At 37.2% G+C, this 13,075-nt stretch overlaps 1 protein-coding gene across 1 annotated transcript in view; it reads right to left on the reverse strand.

Annotated features, from left to right (window-relative positions):
- The window catches only part of GRID2 (glutamate ionotropic receptor delta type subunit 2), a 691,727-nt gene that overhangs the window by 258,828 nt on the left and 419,824 nt on the right, over positions 1-13,075 (reverse strand). The window contains exon 4 of the mRNA XM_018072910.2: positions 9,025-9,230. Within this exon, the coding sequence (XP_017928399.1) occupies positions 9,025-9,230 (206 nt within the window). The remainder of the gene's footprint in view (positions 1-9,024; positions 9,231-13,075) is intronic.

Genomic DNA, 13,075 nt, shown 5'->3' on the forward strand with positions numbered 1-13,075 from the left:
ACAGTATGTGCTGAGCCCCACAGAGAGAGTGAGCTGTTGGCTGTGGTCCATATGAGCACCAGCAACAAGGGGAGAGAAGGCAGGGCAGTAATGTGCTGAAAGGGATCTATCCAAAGCAATAGGGAATCATACAGTAATCACTTAGGACTGAGAGTAGGCAAATTATGCCAGTTAGAGATGAAGATGGATAAATTGTCTAGAACTCTACAAACTCTGTAGTCCTAAAAGAGTAACCAAAAGCTTCTTCAGAAGGAACAAGACCATAGCCATATTATATGTATGTTTTCATGCCAATCTTACAAAGACAACAAGGCAAGAAGGATGAAATGATACATTTGGTTTTAAGTAACAATTGATATACAGGGCATCTTAAGAATCTCGTCTAATGGAAGATTTACCAGGCTAAACATTAAAGGAATTTCATAATATGCTGTGTTAAAGAAAAATTCAGTATACCAAGACTTACCTTAATAAGAAGAGGTCAATTTATACAGAAGAACAGTCAAAAGAATAAAATGCTCTTAAATGGAAATGTTATGAATTGTATTGAAGTATAAACTGTACAAACCATATAAACTGTTCTGGAAATACATTTAATGCTAATCTTTCTATTTATTTCAATCCTCAACAGTCATTAATTTTCCTTGCCTTTCATTGTCTCTTTCCTCTTTCTCAATTCTTTCCTCAGTGGAGTAGGTCAATCAGAAAAGTAGCATTTCTCAGCAAGCAGTACTACCTGCCAGTCCTAGGAGGGGAAAAACAATTGTACCAGGCTAAAAGTTGTATTTCCCACTCTTACTACATATTGGTATTTTTCAGCTCAACAAACATAATCCTGTCGAATTTATTCTATAGTCCAAACAAAGTATTTGTTAAAACTGAAAGCAGCTCCAACACTCTCCTAGGGGAATTCTAGGCTTCTATTCCTCTTCTCCCAGGCAAATGCTTTATGCACTTGAAACGTAACCCTTTCTCCTATTTTTTGTAACATACATTAGAAGTATAAAAAACCTTTAGCATATGCATCTTTTAAGTATTGTACAAACATAACAAAACATTCCTTGAGTAAACTGTAACAGTTATACCTCAGGGAACATCACTGCATTGACAGAGAGACAGACAATATACTGTAAAGCCCTGTAGCTGCTTGTTATAACACAGATAGTGAACAGAAATGACAATAGGAGATGAAGTTCTAATTTCAAAATAAAAACTCAGATAATTTCATATATTCTTAGTACTGTTTTTGAAAATATTGAGCCTGTCAAAAAAGTAACAATAATAATAATAAATTGCCTAAAATAATAAATAAATAAAATAATAATAAATAATAAAATAATAAAATTTATTTTATAAATAAATAAAAGTATTTTATTTAATAGAATAAAAAAGTAGAAATAAAAATTTTTAAAAAGTACCACAAAATATCTGTAAGTTATCAGAACTGACCCTATATTTCATTAATAGTTCTTTCACTGCATTTCTGTACAATCAATACTTATACCTGCATATGTTATATGTAAGCTTTCTTGTGGCAAAATAGCTATAAGAAATCAGATATTAGTGTCCTTCCTTCTACCTACCCATTTACTTTTAGATCTCAGGCCTGAACAGACACTTTCACATTTTTCTTCAGTTGATCATTTCCCTTTGATAAAGGACAGAAGTGAGCTGATGGCAGTGATTTTTGGACAGCCATCTTTAATGTGGTTCAAGTTTTCCATGGTTCATCTCCATAGGCAATGGCAAAGTTAGGGAATGTAGTCTGAGGGGTTTGTCTTTTCACACACTTCAGGTGTGATCAGCCAGCTGTGATAGGAAAGTGGCAGCACATTATGAGTTCTCTCGCCCTGTTCTGCCTCCTCTCTTGTTCAATGTGCATGTAGGGGATACAGCTGCACTTTAGCCTGCATAAGTCTGTCAGCTAGATTGAAGACAGCACTTAGCTTTCTGCGTCCTCTTTGAACACTGGTTTGACAGTCTGCTTGGATTCACTGTTGCAAGCCTAATTAGGATCCTCAGGAATGGGCAGGCTGGAAGACTAAAATGAAGATTGATTAAATGGACAATGAAAAAGTACTTTCAGTCCAAACTGAGCAGTTGCCTATATGGATACTTAAATGCCCTTCTATGGATGCCTTAACAGCAAAGACAGTGATGTTATCTCTGTACTGAAAGACCCATGCCTGCAATACAATGGGCTGAAATTTAAAGCACTTGGCTTGGAAGTAAATTTAAAAGCTACGCAGGAGAAAAACAGAATGAAAAAAAAGGTCATGTAACTCTGCAGAGTATGTTGATATTGAAAAATCTGTTTTTATTCCAACCTGGAATGAAGTGCAAGAGTTCTGAAATTTCAAGAGTCTAGGCCCTCAGGTATTCTGTCTGACTCTCCTGGAAGCACAGATCATAGCAAACTTGTAAATTTTTGATGGAAAAAGCCTCTTAATTGGTTTCAGTCAGGATCTGATATCTTAAAGTCAATGAAGTTTCACCAATATTTAACTAATTTGCAAAACAGAAAATTCAGGTTTTATTCCTTAAGTACTGATTCCAACAGGAGTATACTGCTGGCGTGACTTCTACACTACAGACACGCTTTTTGGCTTACTTATGTGTCAGACAAATATGTGCAAAATAATATATATCAATAAAACATGATTTTATTTTATAATTATTAATTTCCACTCCCTAAAATTAAGGTAAACTGTTAAAAAACAAAATAATCAATGAAATACAAATTAGATCCACATTTACATTGCTACCCATGGGGGTGAGCCAAAGAATTAACAGGGGATATGAAATGTGGTATAATATACATTTTAAGTGTACATTTTAACCAGCGAGTGTATTTTGCAGGCTCTTTGTGCTGATCTGCAGAATATGGACAGGCTCTGTTACTTGCTTTTTCAAAACTAGCTAATGCTTTGAGCTCTAAGGTGCACAGTTCAAACCCAGCTGACAGTTATCACACATTGGTTCTTCAAAGCTGCCCAGTTCAGAGTCTGGCAGACGACACTGATAAAGATCTGAGCGTGTACGACCTACCCTCCAGATGACTGTCTAACTTCATCTGAGACCAAATCAAGAGGGCATTCAGAGAAACAGGTCTTCACTGGAAAGGCAAAAATGACTCAAATATTTTATAAATCACAGGATGGTTTACAGCCAGACTGACACACTGAATCACACTCTGAAGGGGACTAGGAGCTACTGTACACATCAGGTTTGAAGACCTCACATCAATTTGAACAGCTAAAGAAATGAAAAGTAATATTTTACATTTTATATAAAACATATATTTTATATAAAAGATATATTATCATCTTTATTATTTTATATATATCTTTTACATTTTATATTAAAGATATATTTTTATCTTTATAACATTAAGGGAATAGGGTATAAACTTCTACCTTTACTTTAGACAAAGCAGTGAGAGCTTCATCAGAGCAACTGGAATGCACTAATCTTCTATTACTTGTACAGAAGAAATAATGGCTATTGGTTCCCATTTCAGTCTAACAGATGGACAAAGCAATTTAGATATTAATTGATTGTGAGTCAATTAATTGCCTTTCAGGGTTAGAAACATTCAACAGAGAGTTTTCATAGCAGCTAGGAAATCAGCCACATTTTAAGGAAACCAAGGTAAGCTAATGCAGTCACTATATCTCTATTTTCTGGTGGGAAGGAAGGAGGCAGAACAGTTCTGCCAATCAGGCAACATCACTTTGGAGGAAGAATTGGATTAGAAATTTGTCAGATCTTAACTGCACTATAAGCTAATCCTCTCTAGCTGTCATTTTATTTCAAAAAGACTCTCATCCCATGGCAGTCAATTGCATATTAGTTTTGCAGATGTTCAGAGAAGGCTTTTTGTGACACCTACATGAATCAGCCACCCTCAGTTATGTGGATAATATGTACTTTAACACACTGACTGTCTCTACCAAGGTGTACGAAATAGCTTTTTTTCATTACTGTGCTTTATTTTGTTGCCTATTTCATTACTGTGCTTTATTTTGTTGCCTCTTTTTTTTTAATTTATTTACTCTGTTTGGCTGGTTGAAGCAATTTACTCTCTATGGGAAGACATTTGTCTCTCAAGAGGAACTCAACAAGAGCTGTTTACAGTGAAGCTATAAAAGCAGAGAGGAAGGATAATCAGTAACCAAGATTATAACATTCAATTAAAATCACTGATATAACAACAGGAGAATATAAATAACTATCATAGCAATTTAAGAAAGCAGAACAAAGGAATAGCTGACACAAAGTGAAGAAAAGAATTATTACAGTTTTAAAGATCATGGGAGGTCAACTCCTCAGTTATTTGTTTTAGTTCAGAAAATAGCAGACCCAGCAAGTTCCCAAAGAAGAGAATGTCAATTACCAAGTCACTGAAAGCCATGAAGAGTAATAGAAAGAAATTACAGGAAAGTATAACCAAACAGTTATTTGTACAACAGCAAATATTATGAGATTCTCAGGAAGTGCATAATATATCTTCTACTCTGTACTTAATCACTAAAGCTCCTCTTCTCTTAAACACACTAGCAGTTTAACTACTGATTTCAATAAAAAATATTGGTCAAAGCTTACATATGTAGAGTTTTTTTCTTGTCTTATTATACTCCAAGATGAAGAATTTCATTGCATAACTACCAAAATTCTGATACTGTAAATATTTCTATTGATAACAAGGCACAGATCAATTATAGTCGTACATATTGTCATGCATACATAATGAATGTATGGGCACTTTTTATCAATGAGTTTTAGTTTTATAAAAAAAATAATACATTACAGCTTCTACTGCTGTCACTAAAGAGGTAGACCTTGTTCATATCTCGCAATTGCGCTATACTCTGGCAGAGGCTAGAAACCAACATCATGTGAATATCTGGCAGTAATATATGTCATATTGGCCTTGCACACAAACCTCAATGAGTGTCTCCTTATACCACCACCACCACAGTAAATGATGTAAAAGCGTAGAGAACCATGATACAATTCCTAGGGTATATTGGTATCACCAGGCTTGTAACATCAGGTAGGCTTTTGCCTCACTTTTCGCATATGAGGCACAGCTGACTGAAAGATGAGTGTACCCATATGCTGCTTTTCCTCAGCTACTGTTATTAGCAACCTTAATCAAAAACCAAAAGGAACATGAAGGCCAAAAGAAATGCGCCAGCTGAGCTCCAATCTACTGATATTCAACCTTACTTTTCAGTAACAGCAAGGTACAGCCTTAGTTCTAGAATTCATATCAGTGCAAAGGACCTGCAGACAGCTGCCAGCTCCTGCTCTTTTAGATGTGGACCCTCTGTGTTGGGATAGATTTCCCACAATGTTTTCTCTTCATTTTGGATAATAAACTAAATGACCTTAGTTACAGCAGGCACTGCATTCTTTCCCAAGAACTCCAACACTGCATCGCAAAACTGTATGCAAAGATGTACTGACAGCATTTTGACCCAATTGAGGGCACCTGGCTTTCAGCTTAAATTCTTGCTTCCCAAACTTGCTTTGTTATCCCTGGAACCTCTGTTGCATCCTGAGTTTCCTGGCCTGCTTCTCCTCCTAACCAGCCTTCTCACACTTGACTTTAGAAGTCCTTCCTTTGCAAGGCGGGCCCAACACAGGGGTGTATTCTCTTTTTTTCTACTGTTATTTTGAGATGCCTTCACGATAGGGCTCACATGGTGATAGAGACTTTCTTGGCCCAATGAGTTCCTGCTCTTTTGCTAAAGAACCAGGTGACTTTTTTATTTCTTTTTTCCATTTTTTTTTCTGCCACTTGACCCCGGGTTTTTGCTGTCATGCTGAGCTGGCAAGGACATCTTATTTCTCTTACCTTATTTGGCTTTTCATATCCTGCAAGTTCATCACAGATCAGAAGAACACATGAGGAAAAAAAAAACCAAAACACCCCAAAATATAAAGCAAAAAAAGTGACACGCAGTTCACATTAGTCACCAGGGCTAGCAGACAGCATAGCAAGTTTTGTTTCTAACATGGTTTTTAGTAATCACTAAAGTTTCAGTGGCAATATTTTGGTTCACCTGTGGGACCTGAGTGATTACTTGAGGGTAGAGAAAAACTGCATTCCTCTGAAAAAAACCTGGCAAAGAATTTTCCGAGATGCTGCCACAAACTGATGTGGGGAGAGGTCCTAGTCTTTACTAGCTCCATACCTCCACACTCCTTAGCCCCAGTGAACATCACTATTTCAGCAGATTTTTTTTTCCTTCTGCTCTCCCATCCTCAGCTCAAAGCAACAAAGGACAATAGGGAATTCAGCTGCACCCTCCCTCTCACTTTACATGAATCCTTTAGCCAGTAAGGAGAGATGCCGTGATACTTGCTCCCAAGTCTTTCTGCCTTTCCATGTTGTATGGAAGGCAAATTAATACATAACAGTCTAACAGAAGGTGGGCTTTTATTTCCACAGCCAGAGAAGTGTATTTACTCTTTAATCTCCATTTTATTGAGTATGTAAGTATAGATCTCATCTCTGCAAGCTCTAGAGATAGAAAAGCTGGAGAGAAAGAAAAACCTAACATAAAAAAGCAATACTGCTTTTTAAAAAAAAAAAAAAAAAGAATTCAATACAGAACTCCAAAGAGTCCGAACAAAGATAAATTCTACACAAGCAATCTCCAGTTTACAGACTGCTTATTTACACAGCCCAGTGTCTGACTTCTTACCCTGGAATAGTTGTTACTTGCATAGTAATCAAGACCACGCTTACTACAGCTGTTGCAGAGTGAATGAACCCTCTTCTCAGCTAAACAATGAAGGGGTTCAGCCAAAACAGTCACCTAAGAAGGCGCCAAGCAGTAGAGACTATGTGAGGTCTGGGGAAAGAAGCTGACAGCTGAATCCAACTAGGCAGCCAAAAGCATCTCCTGGGCAGAAAAGCCACAAAAACCCCAAAGGGCTTTTCTACATATGCAGTTTCTTCTGATTATCTTCATAAGGTTTACATGCTAAATCCACTAGGTTACACTAAATTTCCAAGCTAAACTACTCATGCACAAGGTATGGGCTTTGGAATAAGCATGCCCACACTTTAATTGTTTGGGAATTTTGTAACCCTTTGGCAGTCCATAGGCTTTTTAGTTTGCTTGCCCATACAGTACAGCTGATGGTTCAACTCAAAATAACAGTTTTTAATATCCATTGGCAAAGCCATTCCAGGAAATTTCTCCTTGTGCAAAGACTTAACATTGGAGCACAGTCATGTACTTCATTCCTTGTCACTAACAGAAATAAAGAGTAATCACACTATTTGAGTAACTCTTCCTATGAAGAGGCTCCTGCTGTCAGTTTACCAGGCACATATCATATTTCAAGTAAATGCCTTTATCCTGGCAAAAACCTGTAACATGGCACCTGATGTGAGACTCTCTCTTTGAACCCCATTCACACAAGAATATAATGATCTTTCCTAGTAGTCTTACAGAGTGCAGAAAATAAGAAATACTGTGAGTCTCTTTTTTCAGGATTTTTTGTTTTGGAATTAATTTTTTTTTTTTTTTGAGGGACAAAGACTGTGGATTTGGTTTAGTTGGGTTTTTTTTTACTCTCTTTTCTTTCAATTTTGAGGGTTTTGAGTGGCCAATGCCAAAGTGAGAACTCTAAAATAAGTTCTCTACTTTCTTGATAAGATATATGTGACAACTTCAAAAGATGACCACGACTTTGTTACTATGCTCAAGGATGTAGAAATAAATTATAAAGAAAGTGTACTTTTTTTAAAAAAAAAAAAAGTATGTTACTCTGTAGGAACAATACAGGAGTTTTGTTTCACAAAGCTATTGTAGTTAGAGCCCTGAACCACGCTACTTTCAAGCTGAAATGTGAAATACCTTATAATGCCACTTGCCAAAATATAAAACACTTGTGACCTAGCTAATGAAAACACTGCAGAACGATGTAAACGTGCTGACAAATTGTGTACATCTTATAAAGAACTAGACATTTGGATAGAGCAGCAAACCTTCATTACTCAGAATTAGCAAGTTTCAGTGTGTAATGAGGACAGTGAAATGCCTAGCCAAAAAACACAAGGGTAAAAAAAATTTTGAAAAAGAAACTTATAAACCCATCTTCTAACTAATGTTCTTAAAATTCACTTGAGACATGTGCAGAGGTAGTTTTTAAGCTTCAACTTCTGAAGACCAAGGCAATAGAGAAGTATTGAAGAAAAGTAATGTAAGTTACAAACAGATTCAAAGAGAACTTACTGAAGAAAGAAAGTGTGTTTCAATGGAACAGAAAACAAGTAGATTTTTAAGCGCTGGTTGATGATGAAGAACATACACTCACGTAAAAAAACACATTTGAAACAGCACAGTGCCGTGTATTAAGAATCATGCCACTAATTGCAAAAAATTACACACCTCATAGTCAAATGGGATATGAGTCTTCTGTCTCTAAATTCCAAAGAATTTTTTGAAAATCTGGTCCATATTGCTTAAAAAATGACTTTAGTCTATCATTTCGAATTCTTCATGCAAATCAAATCCTTCATCACCCTACTACTCCCAGTGGTAAATAAAAGATCATTATCAAACATCATATTACATAAAAAACTAAATTCCAATTAGGTGAACAAATTTATCCAGAAATATACATTATATATAGTTAAATCATAATAAAAATTTCAGTTGTAAAGAATTTTTTAGTGAGGGACACAATGAGAATGGAAATGGTAATAGAGGACCTACGAGGTTCAAACAGAAGTCTGAAGTTTAATTCTTCTGCATATTTCCTAAATGCTTTTGCTCATGCAGAAGGTTATAGTGTTCTGTATGCACATTGATGAGCACAAAAAAACCACCCTTGCATGCTGATCTTTGAAGAGAGAATATTTTAACTTCTAACTTGGGCTCTGCATTTTGGGTTTTTTGTTTGATTAATTTTATGAAATCAAATAAACTGAATCTTTTGACAAACAGCTGCAGTCTTGGTCTGCAAAACAAGAAGATAACTTCTTATTAAAACACATACCTCTGTCAGGAATGATTTGGCTGTCGAAGGGTTCATTATGAGAATAGCCCGTCTCAGGGTATCCCGGTAGCGATTCAGTTCTTCTATTCGCATAGTGGCAAAGAGCCCCGTGATCATTTTATTGATGTTGTTTTCTACTTTCTGCAATGCTACATCCATTCCCTGTTGAGATACTTTGTCTAAAAATTCTTGTATTCCACGGATATCTGGAAAAATCAGAAGGCAAACAAGATGTTAATTGGTACGTGAAAAAAAGACACAAATAACTGATCAAACCCTCTCACAAGAAGTGTTTTGTCAGGTAGATCCCTACAGGCTTTCACTTAATATTCACTAGACCTCCTCCTGAGCTATGCTCATTGCATTTCTTTAAGTACTAAAACAGGAGAAAGATCACCTACTCTTCAAAAGAGCCACTAGAAAACAAACTTAAAAATCCTTCTAGCAACTTTCCTAATTTGGTGATTTAATCATCACATTTTCTTCTAATCTTTTTTAAAGGACTTCCACACTGAAATCCATACAGAGAAGTGAAGCCATGATGACCATCACATACAGTGCTTCCTTCCAGTGAGGGTTGTTGGAGGGCAGCTGAGGAGGAGAAAAGTAGGAAGGACACAGTTTTCTTTTGTGAAACTCAAAAATATGTTATCCACTGCCGTGCTGTGTAGCTCATGTATCTAAGTGAAGCTTGGGCTGTTCACTCATCAAGAAGTCTTAATGTTGTTCTAAATTTCACATCTATTTATGTCCTTCAAAAACAAAATAAAAGCCAGGTGTACAGTTGCAATGGTACTGCATGCTCTCATCTGAAAGTGCCTCTGCTGGCTGAATTTAACAACTTTTCCACAGCAAAATGCGCTAGGAGAGCTTTCTGGCTTAATCTTGAGTTAATCCTTCTTTAAAAACGACGTAGGAAGAATTGATCAGTAGAATGCTAACTGCTTTCACTACCTAGTTTAAAATACCTATAACATCTACCAAACTTAAATGTCTGGGCACTCCTAACATTGTTATGCTGCTTCAAGCTGTTCCAAGACTTGGAAAGAACTTCTTCCAGCATTGAATTCCATAACAGTCAGCAAAAATCTTGATTTTTTTTTTCTCTGCCGTTTTGAGAGACTATCTAAAATCTCTAACTTTAGGCTTAAAATTTAAAATCATTCAATGACTTCAGAAGTCAGATCAGGGTCTCCTAGACCTCAGGAAAATTGCTTCTGCCTCACTGAGTCCTCACTGTCTGACCCCGACTCACCACTGCAGTTTCTCAATTTTTTTCCTGGAGCTAAGCCACTGCTTCTCTAATGTGACTCCTCTCTCTGGCAGTCACTCTGATCTGCTGTCCCAGAGGACACTCAGCAGGACATCCTTCCTTCCCTACTGGCATGCAAGCTTCCTGCACACCCAGCTGATCTCATTTAAGGGAACAAGACACAGCCTTAGAGTCAACACAGAAGACACTGTGTGATAGAGACACTCTGAGAAAAAAATAGAGAAAGAGGAAACCAGTAACTCAAAATAAACATGAATTTCTGAAGAAACATTTCTTTGAAAATAAAGGTTCCTCAGGTTTTGGAGGGTGTTTGTGGTTAAAATCAACAGAAAATATCTCCCACATTAGGATACTAAATCTAGTCTCTCCTAGGTGCATAGTCTTAGATCCAATCTCTGAGGGATTGAAGTTCCTGCTCTGCTTCCCTCCTTCATCCCAGGTGCTCTATCAGTTCCTCGTCCCAATCACTCATTTTCCAGGGGAATGGTCAGACTTGAAGTTACAGGTAGGTTACGTGTCTTTCTTCATGAAACCTCTCATACTTGAGTAAACTTCCAATTAGACTTTCACAACTGCTTGGCTACTCAGATCTTTCATCCTGACAATAGGAAGACCTATTGTCTTCCCCTACTCCCTGCCCTTCTTAGGAGGGACACAAAGTTGGGGAGACTCTATTTAATCCTAACATGGGATGAGTAAATATGGGATGAAGAATCTCAAAAGCATTCATACTACTAGAAGCACCTTAGATACAGTTCACACACGATGCCAGAGGACAGCAAAAGGCTGGAAAATCAGACTGAAAGCAGACTGGAAGGATGCCTAAGCATGTCAGACTCTAAGCCCTGGAAGAGATGTCACATAAATAGTCATGAAGTCTACCAGGAAAGGGCTCTTGGCTGGCCCTTAACGTGGTCTATTTTCAGGTGATACGAGTGACACCGTCCTCGCACACTGTGATAGCAGCTGAGGGGAACTCCAGGACAAGCCACAGGAAACAGTAGGGCATGTGACTGTTTATCAGGATTGTGATAGCTGACAGGTGACAGCTTTCAGAGGAACTGAAGCCCATTTTAAGACCAGGGAAAATAATGAAAATCAATTCTTTGGAGAAAAATTTGTGAGGAAGTCTAAAATTTCTCTCCAAAACTGCCTAGACCGCAGCACCCTCCATAGCCATCCAGAGAGCAGTGCTACAAGCATTAGCGTGGTCAGTCCTGCACATGTGAGGTGAACATGCCCAGGGGTCTGGGCTGCAGGGGAGAATTATGTAACTCCCTCCACGGCAAAGCACCAGCTACATGACAGATACACATGTGCGATGCACCCCTGAGAAGATTATGGAGATGTCACATGTGGATTTAATATGGGAACTACAATGGTGAAAATATAAGATCAGTGTGACTACGGTGTAGCTAATGACCACAGCAGACAGACACTACATGGTCCAAAGGGAACCTTGGAAGAATAATCCAGCATCCAGACCTGATGGACCTTCAGGGAAAAGTTCAAAATACCTGAGACAGGAATCTTTATGCTGACATTGCTGGGAAAACTGTACCAAAATTCAAGCATTCCTCTTTCCCGGTTCTAGGGAATACTCTTTTTATTGAGCTATACATTTGGGGATTTGATGGGGTCTGACATACCCCAAAGTTTAAAGGTTCTGACAAACACAGGTCATTTTAGCATTTTACTTCAGGTTATGGCAAAATAAAATAGAGAAGTTCTGGGTTGCACAGAAGTCCAGCAGCCCTATCAAGAAGATCTGAGGCTTAGACACTCACACTGCTTATTTTTGGCCACAAACAGTAGCATAAGGAAAACAAAGTTCAGTCTGTAGAGTAGACAAAATTTGCTGCCTGCATCACCAGCAGATATGTACTAACTAGAGAATATTACAGACAGCCATCCTCCTCCAGCACCAGAATACTGAGATGCTTCAAATTATAAAGAAGTAGTCATGCAATAGCTTACAATCAAACAGTACACAAAAACAATTCAACAGAATTAGTCCTAGAAGTCAGACTGTCACAATCAGCAAGTTGGGTCTCCTGTCTAGACCTCTAAAATACCATGAACTGGAAAGAAATGGTATTTTAGGCATTTAGGCTATTTTAGACATTCATCACCAAAACCTCCTTCTCTAGACACTGTCAAAATATCAGTATTACTAAACACTTGCAGGATACTTTAACCATGAACAAAATACATGCATACCCTAAAAATAAAGTTCCATAAGAGAGTCAGATACTAATTACAGCTTCTATTTAATATCTAAATCAGGAAAATTAGATTCAATCTAATCAGAGATGTTAGAATTTTTCTGGTGCTTTAAATACCAACAAGATTATCTGAAGTGCTACAAATACGCTTAGTTTTATGCAAATGATAAAATAACTTCTTTCTACTTTAACCCTTTCCTTCTAAAATTCTTGAGGCTCACCCACTGAAGATTACTAAACATGCAGACAAATTAAATAAAAAATGGGTGAAAGTGACCAGTTGAACTCAAAATTACTGAAACACAAGGAACACATGTAGATGGGATCTAGATACACTATCAAACTATCAGGGAAAAAACTTAGGCTAGGAAAGCCTTTTTAAAACTCAAATTCTATCTCATAAATTCTTATATTCTTCTCTGACACCAGAACAAAGTAAGCAGGAACCACTAAATGAAGACCTTTTTCAAAACAAGACCATAATTTCACTTGACTTGAATTTATAGACACACTGCAGTTATTGACTGATACTACCCATTATCGATGTTGACCC

The sequence above is a fragment of the Manacus vitellinus genome, unplaced genomic scaffold (genome assembly GCF_001715985.3).
Source record: "Manacus vitellinus isolate BGI_N305 unplaced genomic scaffold, ASM171598v3 scaffold_0_pilon, whole genome shotgun sequence".
Lineage (NCBI taxonomy): Eukaryota > Metazoa > Chordata > Aves > Passeriformes > Pipridae > Manacus > Manacus vitellinus.